This window comes from Syzygium oleosum, unplaced genomic scaffold (assembly GCF_021117445.2).
Source record: "Syzygium oleosum isolate NSW1041296 unplaced genomic scaffold, Sole_v2.1 Sole_v2.14, whole genome shotgun sequence".
In the NCBI taxonomy this organism is placed as follows: domain Eukaryota; kingdom Viridiplantae; phylum Streptophyta; class Magnoliopsida; order Myrtales; family Myrtaceae; genus Syzygium; species Syzygium oleosum.
Window position 1 is genome coordinate 906,625 of NW_026607498.1, and position 24,722 is coordinate 931,346.

The window sequence follows — 24,722 nt, forward strand, 5'->3', positions numbered from 1 at the left end:
AACCAAAGAAATAAAAAAACCAGCACATCAAGTGGGGCCTCAAGGAAGAGGAAGGAAAGAAAAAACGCTTAAGCAGTCTCTAAAAGAAAACCCTAATTTGGATTGCTTTATTCACAACCACCACTACCACCAACCTTAATCAAATGGGGGGAGATTCAGCTCTTTGAGCTACAATACAAAGCAAAGCCATGTGAGTCTCCTATCCCCTTGATCAACTAATTAAACAATGATAAAGTTGTGGTCCATTTCTCCTTCCATTAGGGCTTTGTCCAGATGTCATTGTTTGTCAAAGCCACTGGACACCACAGACAGGCACAAGGACCACCCAAAGCTAAAGACAAAAGGATGCCCCTCAACTGATTCCACCAAACTGGCCAGGGTTAACAGTCTTCTCTCATAAATTGTGATGCTAATGTGATGCATTTGCTCAATGGGGCTGATTATTCTTGTGCATTATTGCTGGAGATAACTATTTTCAGAGATGGTGTCAGATCAATAACATGCTCATGTGTGTATTTCTGAAATGACCCACAAAAAAATCTTCAGAGTTAATTGGCATGTGCCAAGCATACATTTCAAACGAGAAGACATAAACTATGCTGAAAAGAAACAAGGGAAGGCTGGCGAAATGTTAATTTCTGAGATGATCCATGAAACTTTTCATCATTAATTGCAGATGTATGCTTGACAAGCATAAATTAACAAATTGAGAAGAAATAAAGCAAGTTAAAGCTCCAGGGAGGACTTGGGTCAATTTATTAACCTCTCATGATATCTCTTCACTAGTAATGATAATGTCTCTCCTACATACATTTTGTTCTTCATGATGAATTTATAGGAGCTCTCGTGCCTTTCTTTACAGCAATACACGCCTTCAATTACTACTTTTTCATCCCTCAATCAATTTTAACCAAACTGCTTAAACCGTTTCTTAATGTCTACAGAGAGACCCAAGTGGTCCCCCTTTTTATACATATTTACATATTATTTTGTACTCATATTAAGACGCCCGAGAGAGAGAGAGAGTCAGCATCAATAGCTGTAATGACCTAAACTTGCCATTGAATACACCATCTACAATGTCTTAGAGAGAGAAATTTTTTAGGAACTCTTGAAAGACGACATATATGTGTTTGGCTATACCAATCATCGTTCTTGAAGTATTATCATTTCGTTAGATTCTTTTTTCTAAATCGATAAAGCTAGTCGAACGTGCACTGATTGATTTGGGTGGACAAGAACACTATGTCTCGTGAGCAAGTAAAAAAAAAAAATCTCTTTCTGACATTAATAAAATAATGCTTTTTTTATATATATGTACAAAGGGAAAAAAGAGTCACGAGGGTTTCCAACCAAAGACATGCACGCCTCGTGCCTTCTTTTGTCAATCCTTAGGTATCATAAATCAATCTCTCTCTCTCTCGTGCCTTCTTTTGTCAATCCTTAGGTATCATAAATCTCTCTCTCTCTCTCTCTCTGGGAAGGTTTCCTTTAAAGGCTTTCCAACAGAGAGCTAAGACGCTTCATCACTCCTTCGATTCCTCGTTTATGGGTTTGGTCTCTCTGGGGGACTGGTCTTGTGGGCATACATGTGTGTTGGTTTGAGAGGTTGAAGCTGCCAGCATGATCTGGTAATTAACTCATAATTTAAAACCTGTTCCTTGTTTTTGTTCCCCCTTTTCTCTCTTTCAATTTAGTCTTTCCGTCTGCATATATACCTGCAAAGTCTGGATTTCTAAGCTTATCTATCCATGGACAGTTTGACTTTGCGTTGTCTTTGCAAATGATGCTTTTTCGGTCGATCCAGTGAAGTTTGCACGAATCCTTGCTATTAGAATCGGTAAGAGTCGAATCATAACGACTCATTTCGATTTCATTCAGTGAACTCGATTGACTACAATCTATTGCGCATAAAACAAAGGTATGGCTGGCTTGGTGTAAAAAGATTTTAACTTTGGTTGAATCAAGCAACGGATGCACAGATCGCATCCTAGGCATCGTGATGCAATCATATCGCATCTCAAACGGGTTTTTACATACCCCAAGCTTGCATAGTTCTGGTTTTTTTTCGAAAATACATGAGAATGCATATCATGTATGTTCTTTAAAGTTTCAAGGGTCTCAATTTTTACTCACCCAAACAAACTTTTACCTAGCAAGCTAGGTCAAGAAACTTGTTTCAAAATTAGCTACATTAAGATGAAATTAGAGGGCATCATATCAGGTCATCTTGCAGCTTCAATCACTCATTCACCAACAAAAAGGGGACTCCTTGTTCAATGGCTTGTCTCCCCCAATACTTAGCCCAGGTAATTCTCTGTTATTTCCCCCCTCAAATTCACTATATTTTTAGCCAATGATAGTGATGACATTCTTTTGTCATGGACCAATATGTCTCATTTTCTTGGGTTCATTTGAATTTGATGGTAATGGATGATTTCAGTCATACAAATTCAAAATCTCCAAAGAATTTCTCCCGTCCACATAATTAAAAAGAGAAAAAAAAACACAAAATTAGGGGACATGCAAGGCCACATACGGTATGAGAAATTGACAATACATGTGCGGATACGCCAATCAAAGTCAATGCTTTGTTTGTGCTCTTTTTTCCTTTTTCCCATGTAAATAATACCTAATTCACACATCTCCACATATGACACATGAACATGGCATCTCTCTCTCTCTCTCTCTCTCTCTCTCTCTGTGTTGTAGTGTCAATTGTTTTTTGTCTATCTTGGGGGTGTGTGTACTGGGGAATCAACATGTAAAACAAAATCACAAGACACAAGAAAGGCAAAGCAAATGCATGCTGGGGACTATATTATTTGCCTTGTCGCAGCTTTCTCGTGGTTAAAAATAGGTACACACACTACACTACACCACATTGTACCATTCGTTAGCGTGTCTCCTACTAGCACACCATCACAATGCCCCAAAGGAGATGAATGATTTGGTTCTCTTCTTAAATTTCCCGTGATTTCTAAAAAAAAGAAAGAAAAACGAATCACTTTATCGACAGATTTTTAAGTGCTTCCGAAAGAAGTTTCTACAAGCAAGTATTGGGTGTACCCATATTATGTGAGTCTCGCTAGGGACCTACCTCATCTAATAGTACATTTGAGTTGGATTCACATGCACAATATGTAGTAAACTTTTTTTCCGTTTCTAGTCACTCAACTCAACCTTGATTTGTGAAATTGTCATCATTTTGGGAAGTGAAAAAAGAATTTCATACCATTTAAAATGGGACCATTGATTTGGTTGGATAGAGATTCATACTATGAAAACATCGTGCTGTTTCATAGTTTAGGGTTTAAGTTATCATATTTTTGCAACTGAGGGCTATAATGATTAGATGTGTGTAATTAGAGGTGAGCAACCGGGCATGTTCAACCCGGGAATCGGCTCAAATCGATCCTTATCCAATCGATTCAAGGCCAGTTTATATAAAGACCGATTCAATTCCTGATTCCAGAAATTGCGAACCGGTTCCCAGTTCGGGGCCCTGAACCATCGTTTCTACCAAGGCCGGTTCTAAGGTAGAACCGGATCAAACTGATTTTCAACTGGGACCTAATCGGTTTTGTTGAGTGATGAAGGCCGTTTTCTCTTCCATTGCTAATTATTGGCAACAAACAAGCGTCTTTCAATTGTCATGTTGAAAATCAATGTCTGGATGGGACCAACCTTTCTTTATATAGTATAAATATGTAGCTTGGGTTGACAGATTGTGAAGGCATGTTGTCTTTAATTTTCTTGTCTGTTCACCAACTATCTTGTCCAAAATGTTTCTTATTCTTACGTTATTCAGTTGTGAAATGGAGAAGCTGGTATTCTGCTGTGGTTGTTTCCATAACTTCACTGAGATTTGTTATATTTACTCGATTTGAGTACTGGCTGGTTTACTAGGCCGGTTCCAGGGTTAATAGGGACGGTTCCCAATTCCAAAAATGGGAAACTGATCTTGACAAGGTAGGTTCCCCTTATTTGGAATCTACCCAAATTGAAACCGATCACCCTTAGTGTGCATATATCATTATTGATATTTATTAGTATTTGATTTTTAGTATCCGATCAAAGTTGAATATGTGAAATCATCACATTTGTGGCTATATATATGGAATCACCCCATTTCCAAATTAACAACTAAATTCCATAATTTTTTGGCAACATTTTTCAATTTCTCTTTCCTTAAATTCATAATAACTTGAAAATGGTATCTCCTCTGTGCCTACATTATTGATATGGATTTGCTTCCATCTAGTTACAAATAAATTGGCCGATAAAACTATGTAGATTAATGCAATTTAGACCACAAAAACATCCAGTGATTCAGTTATGTAAGTATCAATGTAATTGAAAATCATGAACCAAAATACTCAATTAGAAGCCTTTTTTTTTAGATACCAAAAAGGAGTTCAGCTCGACAAAAAAAAAAAAATTGAATCGCAAAATCGAAGTTACGAAGTTCAATTTTAATCATAGCATTAAATTGGCTTCGCAGTAATGAATCGGTTAGTGCAATTTTTTTTGTATTTACCCAACCCGTCCATCAAATTATTGGTGATGTGGGTTGCGTCAGAAAATGAGTACGCAGGCTGTGTACCATATAAAAATCTTGTACCATGCTTATCATGTTTGATTTAGTTGCTCCTCATCATATCTGATCCTTGTATCCTCAGCGCTTAAATCATTATCAGTCGTTTTCAAAGGGGATTGTAGTGGGATTACTCCCCCACATCTTAGAAATTTTGCAATGAGCAGTCGATCTACTATTGATTTGTCTTGGAGATCACAAAGTGAATAGGTGATTCCATAGTCACGAGTCAAATGCAGACAGCATAGGTATTTCCGACGACCGTTGTTGCCTCTTTGGTCTAATCATGCTGGCCTTTTGGAGAACATTTTCATCAGCTTTACAAGAAATTTGTAGCAAATTCATCAAGGCACAATGTTTATAATGAATGGGGCAATGTGATATGAACATTACATAGGTAAAGCAATGTTGAGCGTTTGTAAATGATCCCTTATATACCTCGGTCTTATGCATGTACCGAAGAATTTACCTAATTGAGAAGGGTGTTTTATGTTCTTCCCCTTAATAGATGGCTTTTTTGGTTGATAAAGTGGAGTAGATATCTGGCAACAAACGGGTTTTCGAATTTGTCTCGATTGTGGCACTCGGGTGGCTAAGGTTCCATGGTGACAATGATAGTCATTCAATCAGGGCCACGCGTTCAAATCCCACGAATTGCATGCAAATTGTTGGTCATAGTCACTTGTACAAGCCAAATGTGTGGTTAGTGTTCCATGGGTTTCCAAGTAACCGGGTCTCCATGCTCGTGCTTCTGCGTAATGAAAAAAGAAAGTTGATTCAATCAATCAAGCTGATTTTTTTTAAAAAAAAATTGATCTAAGTGCTTTATGTTCTTAAAGTAAGGGGAAGTTGCTGCCATTGGATTGGACCCTTTGTGAATTTAGTGATATGTGCAATTTTGCATGATAATGGATGGAGTTCGTCTCGCACCTTTATTGCATTGAGATTTGTTGGCAAGTTATTCACATGCGAGCAATGACTTACTTCATGCTTAGAAGAAAGGGATAGGTGATGTGCGTCCTCTTCTTTCATAATCTTTGAATTCATCATATTCGAGGTCAATCATATAATGATGAGACAAGAATCATATGAGGCGAGTGAATGGTTGTGCATAAGTGCGCTCTACTCATGATTAAGTGTCCATCTCAATTCACCGATAAATCTATTTGAACTGTCGACAAATTCCTAGAAATTTTAAGCACGATAAGGATTGCAATTCTTTCTACTTCTCGAGGTATAATGACAGACCAAGAGGCTTGACTCGAAGGAATGGGTGGAGAAATTTAGTTTCATATATGGTAAATACATTTATTGTCTCACTCGCCGACTCCAATTGATCAAGATTGCGGTACCAAAAGTTGCTCAAGCAGCTAAATTAGCAAAAAGATGCGTTGGGATATGCTGTGGGGTTCTTATTTTATGTGAACAACTAATCATTGTTTGATGTAACTTGTTCATGCTTTAACATCATTAATGATGAAACCTCTACTAGGCAAACGAGTCTAACCATAAGTTTATAGAAACCTAATGGACGAGCGTGATATAATAAATGCACGGTCAGACTATCTTTGGTGGACTGTGATCCATCACAAGAACATGTTTTCGGATGTTACTAAATTAATATGTGAGCACGACTCAATGCACGATCAAAACTATTGATATGAACATAATTATAAGATGGGCATAATTTATGTTCTCGCGGGGAGGTCGCGGCACCATGTATTTCATAGCATGAAAACAATTACACAAGTATAGAGATAATATAATTTATGAATAAGATAAGATGAGATTAAAAATGTCAATTTGTACCAATTGTACTAGGCATTGGATAATCTTGTAGGAAGTAAGCGTTTGCTCATTGTAAAATTAAAACACTAGCTTTTCGATGGCGTGCACGAAGAAAAGATAAAAACAGAAAGAAGCACATATTTCTTATTCAAAACATGTAACATGCACACTTGATGAAGCATAAACACTAGATCGATTAGTTTAACATCATACACCGGACCGGGAAAATAATAAGTCTGGTTTCAGTTCGCTGGACACTCAGATTGAACCGCCGAGTCGATAAAGTCAGAAACTCTACTAATAAAAGCACGATTATTTCATTATTGCACCTAAAGTGTCATTTGGATGAGGAAAATAATGAAATGTGATAAACGCCATGATTTGAGCAGAACTTACTCCTCGAATCATGGTCATTACAGATAGTTAATATAGTAATAAAACTTTTATAAGTTCAATAGATGTAATCTTACCATGCTTTTGTTGAGGCTTTCATGGAAAATTCAGAAGTGAGAGAAACTCATATTTGACCCTTGTATATACCAACATGAGCGCACCACTTTGGTGGATGCTCTTTTATCTGCAAGAGATTGAAGATAAACAAAGAATTGAGTTAATGAAGTACGCTGATTTCATTGATGCTTTCTCCGATATGAATAGAGAGATATCACCTTAATAATCTTTTTAGAAGTTAAACATAAAGATAACGATTTGATCTAACTGGAAATTGAATAAAAACAAATCAAGAAAAAATCTCCTAATGATTAGCTTGTGGATGCTCTGCTTCATGTGTTTTCTCCATGCTGATTTTGTAGAATATTCTGCACTATAATCATACTGATTTTTTACTACTTGATTTGTTACTTTCAATACTCCCCTTCAAGCCGGTTAATGGGGAGGACCAGAGACCAAGTTTGATTCACATATTGACAAAACTAACTCGAGTCAATGGTTTAGTGAAAATATCAACAGCTTGTGAGGAAGACGGAACTCATTGAGTCACTATAGATTGAGAACAATCTTTTACAAAATGACGATTGATCTCAATATGATTTGTTAGAGCATGAAAAACTAAATTAGTTGTGAGACTTAACGCTAACATGTTGTCCAAGAAAAGTTACAAAGGCCGCGGTTGGTAGATCTCAACATCATGCAATATGTATGAATCCAAATGAGTATTGTGGTTGTCGAAGCAAGAGCCCATATTTCACTTCAATTGTGCGGCAGGCCACAATGAGTTGTTTCTTGGCACACAATGAAATACACTTTGAGCCGAGAAAAGTACAAAAACCAGAAGTAGAACGTTAGGGTGAGTTTGCACCTAGCGTAGTATGTATCGACAAAGCCAATTAAATAAAGAGAACCACAAGACAAAATACGGAGGCCATGGTGCAAAGTTCTGCAAACATATCGAAGAATATGTTTGACCATCTGATAGTAAGCAACAGGTATGGCATGCATATGTTGGCCAACGATGTTTACCATAAGGAGAGATTCGGACGAGTGAGGGTAAAGTATTGAAGAGAGCCTACAATGCTTCGAAAATGAGATGAATAAGCATACAGCTTATCACTGTGTTTTAGTGTTGGGCAACTTAGTAGTTATGGCAGTAGCAATTGGCTTGCATTGCGTCATGGATGCTCAACTCAAATGTTCCAAGGCATATATTCATTACGAGAGAAAGAGTCCATTGGTGGAGCGATTGACTTCGTTGCTCAATACATAATGAAGAGTATTGAGGTCTTTCATGGAAAACATTTGATTAAGTGCATGCTAGGGGTGATCGGTTCCCGGTTCGGTCCGGTTCCAAGGTGGAACCGGGAACCGGACCGAGAGAACCGGTTCCCAATTTTGGGAACCGCGGACCGGACCGGACCGCCGGTCCGATCCAATGGAACCGGTCACTTAGAGTTTAGTTTTTTTTTTGGGTTAAACACTTAAGGTTTGGTTCACATTTTACTAATTTTTGTCAATGAATCTATGTCAATGAAGTTCACTTAGGGTTTAATTCACATTTTACTAATTTTTATCAATGAATTTATGATAATGAAGTTCACTTAGAGTTTAGTTCACATTTTATTAATTTTTTTAAAGAAAAAAATAACAAAAATATATATTAAATAGTCGGTCCGGTCCAGTCCGGTTCCCCCTTGGAACCGGGAACCGGACTGCCCGAAAACCAGTTCCGCTTTTAGGAACCGAGAACCGGACCGATAGTCTCGAGAACCGGACCAAACCCGTCGGTCCGGTCCAGTCCGGTCCGATCCCGGTTTGGGCGGTCCAAGTTGCTCACCCCTAGTGCATGCACAAGATGGTTCAATAATTGTTAGGTGGGACTATAGCATCTATGTAGAGCAAAATATAACCATGATGATGATAGACAAATAGTGATGGATCAACAGTGTTGTAAAAGAATTCATACTCAAAAAGAAAGTTGTTGAATTTGTTGAACCATACTCTAGGAGGTTGTTTGAGCCCATATGGCAAGCCGTAGTAAGCAGACATGATTAGAATGAGATGAACCACAGAAGCTATGTGGTCGTTCCATATAGATAGGAATATTGAGACTATTGCGTAGGAAGGCATTCTAAAAATCTATTTGGCGAATTTCCCAACTCTAAACAATGGCAATGGATAGAACAGTGCAAATGGTGGCTTGTTTTGACTATTGGACTAAAATTTTCTAGGAAATCATCGCCCTCCTCTTAATGGAAGCCTTTTGCAACAAGTCGGGCTCTAAGTTGATCAAGTGAACCATCTGCATCTAGCTTTGCTTAGGACAACCATTTACATCCAACCACATTCATTGATGGATGATAGGGAATAAGTTTTCATGTTTTGTTGATTGCAAGAGTATTCAAATCCTCAAGCATAGCGATCATCCAACTGGAGTGTTTTAAGGCTGAATGGATAGTGCATGGCTTAGGAGGGATAGATGATACTGCCAGATTGACATGCCCTGAATTTAGCTTCATGAGGTGTTAGAACCAGTTATCGTGGGATGTATTGAGGATGTGGCAGCTTCATTTTGAGACTAAACTAAGATCCCCTCTCCACTGGTTGTGGAATATGATTAGAGATGGTAGTAAATGAAGCATTTGAGTCCGGTTCTATTTCAGCAGATAGATTTGAACGTTCTCGTGTAGAGTCGAGATTTGTTGGAGAACAATCCTCGGAACAAATTCTGGACTAGATTGGGGCATAGTCCAATGATCCCTACATCTTTTGTTTGTCATGGACTTGAAGTTAAAATTCCATTGCAATAGCTCCCTTTCAATCGTAGCAATAACTTGAGAAGCGGAGGCAAAAGGAAAATAATACCCATTAAAAACATGTCGAGATATATAAACACTGCTAGTGATTGGTGAAGACAATAGCATCCTTTATGTTTTTCACTATAACCCAAAAAAACACACATCAAAGAGTACTTGACAAATTTGTTCATGTGGTTGCATAAATATAAATAACAATGAGAGCCAAATACTCGGAGCAATGATCAATCAAGGTCCTTCTTGAATAAGACCGAGTATGGGCTTTGGTTGCCCATTTAAGTAGAAGGAAGCCGATTTATCAAATAATTCGTTATTGTAAAAGTTTTCACCCAATAATTGAGTGGCATAGAAGCTTCAAATAAAGCAAGCATGAGTTTGATAATGTGTCAATGTTTCCTCTCAATAACACCATTTTGGTCTAGTGTACCTAGACAAGAGAGTTGCCGTTGTATGCCACATTCATGAAGATATGTGAGAAAATTATTGCTTGTGAATTCACCCCTTCATGAGATTAAAAAGTTCAAATTTTACTATCAAGTCGATTTTCTAACAATTTCTAAAAAGATAGGAAAATCCCAAAAAACTAGAACTTTAGCTGCAGTGCATACAACCAACAATAATGAGAGAAATCATCAATAATACAGCATAACATCAAAATTTTTGTATGGAAGGAATTGGGCTCGGTCTCCAAGTATCACCATGTATTTACTCCAATGGATGGGAGCATCGAGAATCAGATAAAGAAAATGACAATCTTGAACTTTTGCTAATTTGACAAGTTGTACATAAAGTGTCAGTTAATTTTTATGCTAAAATCAAATCATCACACCACAAAAGCTGTAAATCATGATTGTTTAGATGGCCAAATTAATGATGTCACATAAGTTCGTCCACAACTTTTTTTCTATGAGAAATGCGGGTCTTTATTAGTATATAGGCCTTGATGATTAGTTCACGTTAACGTCACTTGCTGTCTCCTGGAGTCCTTGATTAAAAAACCAAAGGCATCAAACTCAAAATGGCAAGTATAATCTATTGTCAATTGAGAAAAATGATAAGAGCTCTTTCTTCAATTGTATAAAGTCAAAAGTGACCAGTTTCATTACCAAATCAACTAGTCCCAACATGAGTAAACGAGAGTGATGTACCACTATGAATTATCACATTATCGCGGCCGTGGTAAGGAATTGTGTTCACAAGATTACTTGGATTATTAGCCATACGAGCATCCGCTCTAGTGTTTGGATGCCATTTTCATCTCGTGAGTTTGAAATTATTAACATCCGATATGAATTTACCAATGGAAAAATTAATCACAAATAAATTTAAAGTAGCAAAGATAAATAGATAAGGACTTTTTTTCTTCCCCTACGTATTAAAGTTTTCCAAGGAGATCAAGTTCATGAGTCATCGAACTTTGCTTGAAATGATTGCCGAGAGCTTTCCATACTTATGCTATCGTTCGAAGTCCAACAGCATTTCCAAGAACCTCTTCTAAGAGTGTGCCGATGATCCGAGATGAGGCGGTCACTATGCATACTTGATGTAAATTTTTGGACTATGGATTTTGGTTGCATTTTCTGACGTTTGAATCTGCAATGATGCGACAATTTCTCCTGTACTCAAGTAAGACCTGACTTTCAATCAAAGACAACACTTATGTCTCTCAAAGTAAAAAGTCGTTTTTATTGAGCTTCAATGTAACCAAGTTTGCCACATTGGTTTTGAATGAAATGGGAATTTCAGGATTGAAGAAGGAGACCACACGGTTCAACTGAATTTTTTTTAACAAGAAAATATAACCGTGCATTTGTATGGCTCTGATACCATGAAGATAAACAAAGTAATGAGTCAATGAAGCAGACTAATTTCTTTGATATTTTGTACATAATATAGAGATATCACCTCCTATAATCTTAATGAAAGTTAAACCAAAAGATAACACTAGGATCTACATGGAAATTGAATAAAACAAGTCAGGAAAAATCTTTAAATGATCCCTCACGGATGCTCTGCTTGATATGTTACTCTTATTATGATTTGTAGAGAGTTCTGCATTATAATCATGCTGATTTTTTGCTATTTGATTTGTTACTTCAATCTAGATCAGGCCATCCCCAACTACCTCGATTTCTCGTCAAAGTACAAAATTTGGTCAAGAAACGGTCAAACCTTGTGTTATTCAACCGCTCAACCGGGTGATTGATAAAAACCGGACCATGCCGTTTGAATTGGCTGGTCAACTGATGCTGAAGTAATTGTTGGGCACAAACTCTTTGGCATAAACTCTTTATGATGCTGTTTATGCCAAATTGCGGTGCAGATTTTCACCAAATACTTAGTTAGGAACAGTATAGTGCAAAAGAAGAATAAAAAACAATCAAGAGCGGTCCTCTATACCACGCAGATCTAGTAACAACTTATGAATGCATGTCCCTAACGAGTAGATGAGGGAAGAACAGGCATTTGTCTAGATGAAGTTGGGGATAACACAAAACCCGCAAAGAAGCAACAAAGAAACTTTCCAAGCAAGATCCAGTGACCGATAAATAGGGGATCGAGGATAACTAGGACTGACTTTCTTAAGGTGACTGCCAGAATACAGTTATCTCTGGTTTGTTTCTTCACAACACATGGAACCAAACGTCAAAACCTTGAACTTCCTTAGATGTTATCATTTTGATAGAGAGAACCTTCCTCTGTCATGAGAAGAAAAATAATCAATGTTGGGGCCAATAGGGATAACACCCAATGGATCCATTGAAGGATGGCTTCCGTAATAGTTGAGCTTGATGTGATCCATGTTGATGGTGCTACTCATGCCTGGGATTTGAAAGATGTCCTTTGTGTAGTTGAACAAATTCGGATACTCCCGTATAAGTTTTTTGTTACACTTGAAAAGAACTGCATAGACCTGTTGTCATGACAAAAGTTAAAACTTCAGGAAATAGGTGTGATGAATGAGTAAATCAGAATAGCACAAGAGAGATTTCATGTGATAATTTAAATTATCTTTCTCATGATGTGGGCTTTGCTCCAACTTTTCAATACTATGCAGCATCAGGAACAAAGAAGCAGTATGTCCATACTAGTGTAATGTGAGGGAGTGAGCAGATGCACATTAGAGTTCCTTTCAGCACAATAGATGTATGTCATAAACATTTCTCTGAATATAAACCACATGCAAGAGACCTTGACTAGTGCATGCCTGCTAGACCCACTTAAATCTATATCTGTGTGATTAAAATTTTCCTCTGATTGAATTATTTAACAATAGGTATGCTCCTAACACGGACATGTTCAGAATACAGGTATCACACGATCATGTAAAAGCAGACACATGAAGACTCATATATGCAGCTCAAGCCAAACAGTATAGACAATCTTACCCTCGAATATGGTGCAGAACTGGTATTTATGATTCTGTATAGAGTCAACAACTCCAACTAATAAAGCAGAGTCAAGACAGTATTTTCCTAAACATTCCATCTGGAGGGTTTCGGTAGGTATTATGAAACTATTGGTAGAGCATTGTGACCATTGGCAATGATCAAAGATGTAAAATCTCTAGGAAGTATAGATATTCATAGATTTTTGAGATTTCCATCACACTGCAGATGGAAAAACAAGTACTGGGACTGCACTACTGCAGCGAAAAGATCATAGGTGGGTGGTCTGTTCATTTCTACAGATTATCATTATCCAATAACCCATTACCTTATCACCCACTTCTTTTATTATACCTCTTCTGGAATGGAAAGCACCTCTTGTACCATCAAAGATAAATACATAGATGGTTAAATTTCTGGTAATAGTGGACAATTCATTTGTATATAGCAATGTTCATTAGAATGTCGTTGAACATATAGAACGGTCATTTTAGCATTGACCTTGTAAATGGCTTTTCATGCTCTTGCTGCTCCATGGCATTACCTTACCGAAAGAGCTCACTTGCAAATGAGGTCCGGTCAGAATGACCAATTAAAACGAGAGTTCTTGGGTTTCTTTTCTTTCCTTTCTTCTTTTTTGTATGAAAGATCTGTCTGAACCCTTCATCAATTTGTTTGGACTGCCCCATCCTTGGAGACTACACGATTTACTCTTCATAACTAGTACAAAGTTGTTTACCGTTAATCCTAAGACAAATTTAGACATAAAATGCGCAAATCTTTAAAACTCTGTTTCGTCCTAATCCTCAAACTGAAAAGTCCATACATCTATACCAAAGTCTATTCCTTCCTTCCATGGAAGTCCTCAGGATGGCCACCAACATAACAGCAGAACTACAGAAAAAGGGATTTTAATAGCTGGCACCAATGAAAAGAGGAAGATGAATTAGTGACTTATCGATTGTTAAATATTTCCAGAAGTGATCGATTTATGATTTCGATGCTGCAAAATAATGAAAAGAGTAAAACACATAAGATGTAATTTCAGGTCAGTTGTTGAAACATTGTCAGTGGCAAAAGCAGTGTTAACCAATATATATAATGGGGAAATCATTGCAATTCACCCTGGAAGTTTGACTCCGGGCTTTCCGGGTTGATTCCTGATTCCCATACATGCAGAACCATTTTGCATAAGATAGGTTAAACTAGAAAGTTCTTACCTAGCTCTAATAGTATATAAAACCCAGAGTCTCATTTTTCTATGAAGACAGATGTTTCCAATCGACTATCTTGACAATGATTAAAAAATGATAGATGATAAATGTCATCCTTTTGTTTTTTAGGTTTAAGCTGGCATCTCCTTATTTCCATGTCTTCTCCTCACTTTAGAACAAACAGCTTTTAGCAAAATTGATAGCATTATTGCATTTAAAGTTGACAAGTGGGGCCAACATTTGTGATTCAAGCATTTATCCATGGCAAAGATGCCTAGATAACTCAAAGTTCTCACCCTTTAAAAGAAAAATCAAAGCACTACCAGATTTTGTAAAAGACCACAAACAAGTTAAAGGTTCTACTCTGGAACTAAGAGCCTAAGTCCTGGCCCAACTCTGTTTCCGACAACTAGGTTGCATGTCAAAAACCTTGCAAACTTACGGTTAGTTCAAGCCTTTTATTAGAAACTACCCATGCAAACTAAGTTCATCCCCAAGCTTGCAGGGACATCTATGCATAATAATGGGAAGAAAGGAAATGGTTGATGTGTCTCACTGTGATTCTGGCTTGTCCAGTAGAAGTTAAGACAGAACAGCCTCCTAGGAATTGCTTTCTAGACAGCAATTAATATGTTTGAGGTCCTCGAAATTCTGATGTAGAAAAGAGTAATCCTTGTTATGCACAATTAGCCATTTATGGATTTTTTCAATGATATTTTATCTTTTTCAGGAAAAAGAAAAAGAAAACCAATGCCCTTATCTTTATCAGGAAGAGAAAAGGACAAAGAAAGACAATTGAATCTAAATGATTAGTAATGCAAGTAGCTGCACCTTTTCGTGGTGAACTCTATTCATAGCTTCTCTACTTTAGGCAGAAGTCTATATGAAGACTTCTAATGTCTGTTCATCAGGTTTCTCTCCAACATCTTCTCCGCCAATAATACATTTTCAGTGTTAGGTCAGAGATTACGATACAACTACATCTTTAAAAAAGCCTTAAATCACCATAAAAACCATTATTCCATGGCAGGCTACCTAGGGGTAATCCCCCAATTTTTTAAACCCCATAGAAATGCAGCTGGTGGCCAACCTATTTTCCCTAGTCAGATAGATTGATATACTAATTCCTAATAGTTGATCTTCCCCCCACTCTCTAATTATACATACATACAAACATATATATATATATATATATATATGGAGAGAGAGAGAAAGAGAAGAAAGGAAGATGGATAGACTATTAGTCGTAGGATCGATTCCATTCCTTCCTCATTCCAGTCCAGTTTACAGCTACAAGAAAGGAAAAGGCGCTTGTCTCTGTGGTATGGAAGACCAACACAAGCATACTTCAACAGCAAAAAGAAATAAAATTGAGCCCCCCTTGTAGATGATAGAATTATCATAGAGAGAATGCTCATAGCTCTCACAGACATCACAAATTGGGTACCTCAAGAGACACGGCTGAACCACCTAAACTTTGCCAGTGACTTTTGCATATGCATTTACTTCTATACAATACTACTTCATTGACTGTAAGCCACATAGTCCAAACCCTTATGTCAACTTGACCAACAGAAAAGGAAACAAATTTTTTAGGTAAGGAAACTGTTCTGTTCAAAATAGAAAAGGTTTCCTCCGAGTGTCAAACAAGACCAGTGATTTCCGCAAATGTACTTACTTGTCACTATAAAACCACATAGTCCAAAGCCTTATGTCAACTTGACATAGAAAGGTTTCCTCTGAGTGTCTAGCACGACCAAATCTTAGACACAAGTCAATTTTTACTTTAATTTCCATCTTGTATTTCAATAATATCTTCAAGAGTAAGCGATTTTCTTAGTCAATAGAAAATCTAAATGTTTACCAATCCAAACCAATTGAATTATAGGTGCACCCTAAAAGTTCTGATATTTATGGTTTAATGCTGAAAGTACAGTATTGTATGAATTAGTAAACCAAAAGAAAGAGTGCATTGGAGAATCAATCATACCTCATCAAATCTTATAAGTGTGACGAACAACCGGATATCCGTCTCGGTTAGTATATTGCCACAAATATAGTGCTGCTTGCTAAGTATTTGTTCGCATTTGTCCAGAGCTTTGTATAACTTCTCCACAGCCTGCAAGAATGGAATGGAATCAACTAGAACGTTTTTTTTCTTGTTTTATTAATAGAAAAAAGTAAACCTTCGCAAGAGCGCACCAAGGAGGTGTAGCCTTATAAAGAATTTGGTTTAAGGTGGGCTCTTAAAAAATATCCTATTTTTATTGGTTAGAAAACGAAATTACAAGGAAAGATCCAGAAAGTCGAAGAAAGGGAGTGTATCAAGTTGAGAGACGGTAAAGACCCAAGGAATCCAATTTTGGTGAGTTTGAATCAATTTGCCATTAGCACGAATTACTTGTGGAAGTCTACCATTCTCGTAAAGAAAGCAGAAAAATTACTTTCACGCTGGCGGATTCTCGGATGATATTTCTTTTGAAATGATTAGGATGCTTGGTTTTTCCTTTAAACTTTTGGTTTAGTGGTCGTGCTACCCATGACCTTTTCAATGCTCAAGAGGTGTTAAAATCCCTCTCTTGCATGAGATGGTTTATAAGTTACCACCCTTGGCGCTCTATCAATTATTTTTTTTATCATGTAAAAGAATCTGATCATCCAAGCCATCTCCTAGAGAGAGAAGTTCATCTTCAGCAAGGTTGACTTTAAACCCCAAATACGCCTCTAAGCAAGAAAAACTGATCTATACAATAAACTGATCTTTTGTTGTCAGCAAAAGTACATAATCATTGTAACGTGGAATAGTTAGATACATTAACCCATTCAGAAATCAATCTTTGCAGCCAATCTGGAGAGGCACGGCATTTTGCTTAATACGTCCATCACTATAGTGAAAGTAAGGGCTAAAGGGGGTCGCTTTGTTTGGATCCCAGAAAAATTGAACAAACCATCTGTGACTCCATCTATCAATTAGGGCAGGGAGATTGAAACCATTATCTGATGCAACGTTTAATACCAAAACCTTATTTTCCAGTTAAATGAAGGAAGAACTCCTAGAAAACCCAGTCAATTAAAGCATCTTCCTCATACCTATTCTTACTCTATGGGTACCAACCCAGCTAATAATTGAGGAGACAGTAAAACATCTAAAGAAATACTGTTATGTGGGCTGCCCCCAAAAATTTCAAAGAATGAAGCCACCCACTCTATAGAAGAAATAGGGTAGTATCAACAGTCCAGAGAATTTTTCCCTACAAATGATCCAAAACAAAGGATGCACGCAAGAATCTACATTAATCAGATTATCTTTTTTATAACATTTTTCAATTAGCCGTCAGAGAATTACCTTCAGCAAGTTATTTTTCACCTCATTCATTTCCACATTATCACTCTGTCATAGAACATATTTGACATTCCTATCTCTGATATCAGATGTCATTTGCTAGTCTATATGTTGTCTACGTCAAACAACAGTGATGTTCTACCACTGTAATGAGAATTATTCAAAAGCATACAAGTGGCAATTTTTGCATATAACATTAGTGACAATTCACAGTAGTGAAGATATTACCTCTTCGTAAGGCTCCTGCTGTTTGGCAAACCCACATTTATAAACTCCATTGTTTATACAGTCGTATATCCATCCATTAGCTTCGTCTATCTGGGCTTGCAAGTGAGGAGGATAAAGGTTGAGATCAGCATTCTCTGCTAAACCATTGAACTCAGAATTAAGCATGCGAATGATCTCTGAGCTCTCATTGTTGACGATTGTCTTCAGATTCTTATCCCACAGAACCTATCATAATGCGCAATACATATGTTGTGAGCACTGGCAACTTGCAAACTTAAGACTCACGGAGCAGTAATGGAAATAGAGTAACCACTTCACAGAAATGCCACTTACAGGAACTGAATATTTTCCAGAGTAGACCGTACTTGCAATCTCATAAAGTTCTCTCACACTTCCAGCTCCATTTATAGGGTCAGGCTCTGCTCCAGGTTCTTCAGTTTTGGAAGCTGGGAAGACCCATCCAATATGTGTGTCACCATCTTTTGTTCTCTCCCACTTCGATTTGACTACCTGCATGAAACAAATAACTTAAAGCTGATCAAATACCATTAGCATGAGCTAACTAAAAACACTATGCCCATTACCGTATGGCCAATGATCTTGTCAAGCCCTTTAATCTTCAAGTATGCAAGGCACCTGCATGCCCAGGGACAAGCAAATGACACATAAAGATGGTATCTTCCGGATTCGGCAGGGAAAGGAGAACTTGGATCCTGAGAAATAAAATTATGGAATGCGGAAGGCGTTCTAACAAAAGCACCGGATTCAGAGACCTCGTCGATTGAGGAACGAGCCATTCTTATTGTGAGCTGAGGAAGAAATCATGAGGAGAACATTAATCACTTCCATCATTTAACAATAAAGTCAAGGCATTATCATGCAATGCCATCTTGATCAGATTCAAAGAGCAGATCAAGCGTGTACCAAAGGAAAAGATCAGTCAAAACTTTTTTTAGCAAAGGAACTAACAGGAAGTGATGGAAGCATCGCATTGTTTAAGCTGAACCTTATTGAGCTAGAGGCAAAGAAATACTTTAGAGGACAAAATCGAAGACACAACATGACTTGGATGACACCTACAGGTCCTACCCTACTGAAGAAAATCTAACAAAGGCCCCATGATTCATGCAGTAAAAAAATTTACTTTACGGAGAAGTAGCAGGGTTGGTAATAAGGTTCTTGGTGAGAACAAAACCGACCTAGGAAACTTAGATGAAAGTGACCAATAGGTCCAAATCAGCATCATCATATCCTAAACATACCTATGAGGATTTATCTACTAAGGGTCGCATGGAGAGCATTGCCATCCACAACCAAAATACAACAAAAGGAAAACAAGAATTTGTCTGATAGAAGTACTGAACAATGCCACACTGCAATACGGTGATTTAATCTGGAACAGGATTCAAGAATTACTAAAGAAAGCCAGTTTAGCAAGGAGGATCCATCCCATCAACGGAATCACAGTCCCTAACACGGGATTCACAAATTGTATTGATTCTGGAGTCATTCGAACTTTTCTTATACATGGAACTGGCGTACATCTAACATGTCAAATTGTCAAAGAATCATCATGTCTGGATGGAGGGTTCCAAGTTAGAAACCTGAACCCAAGACTATCAGCCCACTTTGCAATGTTCTTTCGTGTTTCAAATGTGAAAGGGAAAAGAAGCAGAAACTCTCGGTAACCAAACCTTCATTTCGAAAGATGATAATTACCAATCATAGGAAAAAACGACCACTGCCCATCAACCGCTACACACTATCAGCAAAACGGATTAACTTTCCAGAATCAACAACGCACGGAAGAGGCACATGAACTTCTATATCAGTTCGAAGACGACAAATACTCATGATCAACCAAGAACTGAAACGAGGGTCACAGGCTTCAAGTGAGAACAGTACTGGAAATGCAAACAACTTGCAGAGAGAGAGGGTAGAGAGAGAGAGAGATGAGACCTTACTAGGAGATGGGGAGAGTGCGAAACATCTCTGCTTGTGCCCGTGAGCTGGGGAGGACAAGCATGGCCTGGGAAGGCCCGACAGGGACATGGTTCTGTCGTCTTCCTCTGTTTTTGCGCTTTTCGAGCATTAGACTCGCAGTACTTGGGCGAATTTCCAATTTTAGGCCCCAATAATTTTCTTCGTTCAAGTTTGGGAATAGGAGGCCACCGGAGTCGGAATTTCTGAACAATTATTACAAAATGTTCAAATCGATCTTTTGCTATGCTTAAAAAAAAATAGTAATTGGGCTCTTAAACTATATAATTTCGTTTTTCAAATTGATCCTTCCATCAAAATTATGGATGGAAAGTCACTGATCAAGACCGACGCGATATTTTCCCACCAAAAAGAAAAATACTGACGCGATATTCTCACTTGACGTTTAGAAAGAAAATAGAGAATTCAAATATAGGGAAATGTCAATATATATGTATTAAAATTTAAGCAATTCGAAAAAGAAAAAATATAGAGAGAAGGCTGGGGTCGGGAATTGGGGAGGGACACGATGCTCCCCATGGGGGTTGTGCTACCTCAAGGGCTACTGGCTAGGGATCACGGGACCCGAACGACGACCGGTAAGGGCTCGATGGCCCTCACTTGGTGTGTGGCAGGCCTCCGTCTCTCTCTCTCTCTCTCTCTCTCTCTCTCTCTCTCTCTCTCTCTCTCTCTCTCTCTCTCTCTCTCTCTCTCTCTCTCTCTCTCTCCCCGTTTGGTCTTTCTTAAGTTTAAAATATTTTCTCTAGCTAGCACAAGGAGCATACATGTAACACTAATTTGTCCTATCCACTCTAATGTGGCGTTGATTTTTGAGTCTGTGTGAGCATTTTCATTATCTTTTTAACGGAAGGACCAATCCGAACAAAAAAAAATGTATAATTTAAGGACCCAAATGAGAAATAAAATTTTTTGAAGAACTAGGTTGAGCATTTTGCAATAATTTCGGGGATTTTGAATCCATGATCTGTACTCCGATTGTCAAAATGTAAGTTACAAATATAATGACAGTTACTTTAGAGAATATAAAAAGTCTCTAAATCATGTATATATTACTCATATAGTCTCTATATCACATGTGAATTGTTTATAATGGACATCTATTAAGAATGAAGATAGAACTTTGTTTCAGTGAGTACGATTTTGAAAACACACACACACACACATATATATATTATATGTATGTATATATGCTAATTATTTAAAAGAGAAATATGATCGCTATTTGTTCATTGAAAATCAATAAATTTTATATTACACGATTCTGAAGATCAGGCTGGAGTCTCGACATTAGGTTAGACAATCTCATTAGGAAAATATTTTCCTCACTAAAAGTTTTACCTTGCTTTCACTCCAAAATCAGCCAAACTTGATTTAGTGCTCTTTGAATGATTAAAGATTTCTTGATTTATCTGAATTTCATTCAAATTTGCCTAAGATGAAGAAATAACTTCTTTCATTTTCTCCCTTTCTCCACATATTTTACTATTACATTAGTCCAACCTTAATAATTAGATTTCTTTTTACTCATGCTTAGGCTTTTCAATCTCTAATCTTGTGAAATTTGTGATATAAAATCTAGTGGGATCGAAGCCCTTAGTTTATAGGGGTCCACATATGTGATGTTCATTAAAAAACTGTATAATGAAGAAATGCAAAGTTCAATGCCTAAGATGAAGAAATAACTTCGTTGATCTATACGAGAGTCGTCCCATACTAGTAGATAGTTTCTTATTCTGAAAACTTACTTTTCACTTGAAAAAGACCATCTACTACCACTAAGGTAGTTGGCCAAATGATAAAGGAGGCGCTGTTGTCCATTAGATCACAAGTTTCATTCATATCAAGAGCAAATCTCTAAAAGGCTCGTGTTTTATTGTCTAATTGCTCCATATCTTGTGTGGAGAGACTTTTTGATTAAGACGATGGGCTCGCCGGTCTCGAACATCCAAGTTGCTAATCATGTGTAGTCAAGACTCAAATTGCCTTTAATCTCATGCGATGTAGTTAGTAAATATACTCAAACACGTTAATATACTCTGTACATTGGAGGTCGTTAGAAGCTGGTTGCCTCTCCCTCACCTTTTTCACTCATAATAGAAAAGGCTATCACTTATAAAAAAATCCAATATAAAACTTCAATGGCCAATTAAAATCACCTATTATTTCAAAATTTCGTGTTCAATTCTTTTTTCTAAAAAAAAACCTGACCCAATAATAACTTGGATCTCTGACATCAACAAGCGTAAGCGAAGAATACAAAATAGCCACAACCTCAAATACGGCAGAATGGAATTGGTGATGGTGAAAGACTCAAATTTAAATAGGATTTGATTGCCAGATAATAAGCAGAGTTATTTAGTTTGTGGTTAGTAAAATCAAACACGTATTCATTCATATTGTATTCACTTGTTGATATATATATATATATATATATATATATATATATATATATATTATATTAATAAAAGATTCTCCTTCATTTTGTTAGTAAGCATGACAGATTTATTTTTCAGTAACCAAAATCACATTACAAAGCCGGAGAGATCGCACTTATTGAGGGCTTAATGCATGTATAATCCCAAACATTCAAAAGAAAAACACGAACATTACATAAACAAAAGATCGTCTCGAATCGAAACTTTCAAATTCTTGAAGCTTGATGGATCAGGCCACTTTTGTAGTTTAAAACAGTTCTTGATCTTAAGCATCTCCAACGATTCTGAACAATATGGAATATCAAATAGCATATAGTACAATAGCTTAGATGAATTTTCTTAAGCTTCTTCAAGTTTGTCAGATTAGGCAATTTTGCCAATGATGGAAGTTTCACGAGCTTTAATGTTCTCGGGTTCTCCAAACCCTCAAGGCCTTCAATCTCTGTTAGCTTGTCACAAAAATGCATGTCCAAATGTGATAACGCTTTCAAATTGGAAATGGCATTCGTTGCTTTTATGTATTTGCAATGGTCGATGTGTAAGTATAACAAATTTGTCGGAAGCCTTGGTAGGAATTGCAAATCAGGGCACCTGAGATGGAGTTCCTTCAGCTGAGAAAGTAGAACAAGATCGGAAGATAAGGTGCCGATCTCAGCACAAAACAAGTCCAAGACCTCAAGCCTACGTAATCTTCCAATCCCCCAAGAACTTCGAACTGCTTCAAGTTTTAAAGGAAGCTTGAAACATAAATACAATTCCAAAATTCTCAAATTTAATAGGTTAAAGAGGTCCGGCATTGTCTCCATTGATGATGATTCATAGGATGGAGTGACAGGCATTCTGGAAGATGAGGCACTGCTGAAATTGCACAAGGATATGACAACAATATTCTAAAAAATGGTGGCTTCCCAATCTTACGGCAAATTTTTCCTCTCAACCATCCCCCTACCTCTAGCTGTTCGATCTTCTCCAACATTCCAATGGTGCTAGGTAGTTTTCTTACGGAGCTTTCGCACATCTTTAGCACCTTCAAATGCTTCATGTATCCAATTGAATCTTGTAACTCCCTAATACCAGAGCTCGATAGATCTAACTCAATCAATGAGTTGAACTTTTCGATCAACTTAGGCAGTTGAGTCAACTGGTTATCCACAAGTGAAAGCTCTGCTGGTGATACTGCAGTACCGAGGAAACCGAATTTTTCCAATGATTTACATTTAACCAAGCTGAGAATTTCCAGTTTCTTCGTCTTTCTCCCTTCGCGGATCTCTTCTATAGATGTAGAGTCCAAACGAAGTTCCCTCAAAGATTCCAGTTCCCCCATCTCATCTGGTAGCTTGCGGAGACGATAACAATCCTTCAAGTTTAAGAAGACTAACCTCTTAAGGTGACTAATGGATGGATCAATTTGAACCAAACTCCTACATCTTTCGAGAATCAGCCGCCCTAGATTCACAAGAAAAGATAAGTCTAGAGTTTTACGTAAATTTTTGTATCCAGTCAAATTTAGGACCTTCAAATTCTTAGCCAACTGAAAAGAAAACATATTGCTCTTCAAGTTAAAATAAGATAACCTACAACAAAAGAAAACACATTGATTTTATTTGAAAAATCGGACCTTGATGTGACTCCATCCATCCCGTTCTTCTGTGATTTCACTCCTAGAGAAATCAAGGATTACTAGCTTCCTCGGGAGAAATTGGTCAGCTCAAAATCCATAGGAAAGGAACTTCATGAAAGCCATCTCAACTCTGGAAGGATAAGCGGGCCAAATGCGCTTTGAAGAAAATTTGACTTCTGGTAATATTGGAAACGACCCACTTAAGTAAGGATAGACACCGAGTCTCCGTTGAAGTCTTTGCTATCCACTTGACAAATTCTGAACTTTTTGTCCACCTGAAGGAACCTTAGATTTGAAAGACTTGCCAAGAATTCTTTTATCAAGGAGTATCGAGATAGTTCATCAAACTCAAGACATATTGCTTCAATGCTTCCAGTTCCATGAACACCACCTCCTATCTGCCAAAATAAAAACAGAAAACGGAAATAGAAAAAAAACTATTACTTACTGCGTTGATATCCTTCAAGTAGAAAACAATTAAATCTTCTTCTAACATCGAAAACGATTGATAAACCACTTCGATAAGTGCATTGGCATAATAAATAACTTAATAGAAACGGAAACCAAAATGAATATGCTGGTGACCAATCTTATTTTAAAGGAATGAAGCTGTGGATTTACCTGCGTTTTCTCCGGAACATCCAATGCTTGCGCATGAGTCCACACCCATTGTTGCTTCTCTGGTTTAATGCCACTTGTATAATATTTCTTCCAATATCTCTTAACCAATCATGCATCCAAAGTTGGTTATCTTTTCTAATCTTTAACAGAGATCTTTGCTGGAGGATTCCAAGAGATTGATGAGGAAGAAATTTACAGCTTTCCCACATGTGAATC

At 37.3% G+C, this 24,722-nt stretch overlaps 1 protein-coding gene, 1 long non-coding RNA gene and 1 pseudogene across 6 annotated transcripts; 1 reads left to right on the forward strand and 2 right to left on the reverse strand.

Moving 5' to 3' along the window:
- Positions 1 to 1,344: 1,344 nt before the first annotated feature.
- On the forward strand, positions 1,345 to 12,414 carry LOC115689033 (uncharacterized). 2 transcript variants are annotated; one of them, XR_008817918.1, is made up of 2 exons: positions 1,345 to 2,309; positions 11,760 to 12,414. It is a non-coding gene; the product is annotated as an uncharacterized LOC115689033 (long non-coding RNA). The 2 variants fall into 2 exon arrangements; XR_004006635.2 differs by lacking the exon at positions 11,760 to 12,414 and adding an exon at positions 4,683 to 5,097.
- Positions 12,212 to 19,901, reverse strand: LOC115688994 (uncharacterized). 4 transcript variants are annotated; one of them, XM_030614964.2, is made up of 6 exons: positions 19,788 to 19,901; positions 18,413 to 18,637; positions 18,162 to 18,338; positions 17,829 to 18,053; positions 16,248 to 16,376; positions 12,212 to 12,568 (listed from the first exon to the last, which is right to left on the reverse strand). In XM_030614964.2, exons 1-6 carry the CDS (start codon positions 19,878 to 19,880, stop codon positions 12,329 to 12,331), a joined length of 1,089 nt encoding a protein of 362 aa, XP_030470824.1. In that variant the 5' UTR covers positions 19,881 to 19,901; the 3' UTR covers positions 12,212 to 12,328. The 4 variants fall into 4 exon arrangements, with proteins under 4 accessions (XP_030470824.1, XP_030470827.1, XP_056173683.1 ...); XM_030614967.2 differs by having other exon boundaries at positions 19,793 to 19,879; XM_056317708.1 differs by lacking the exon at positions 19,788 to 19,901 and adding an exon at positions 19,548 to 19,774.
- Positions 19,902 to 22,470: 2,569 nt separating this feature from the next.
- LOC115689013 (disease resistance protein RPV1-like) lies at positions 22,471 to 24,715 on the reverse strand (annotated as a pseudogene).
- Between the last annotated feature and the right edge of the window lie 7 nt (positions 24,716 to 24,722).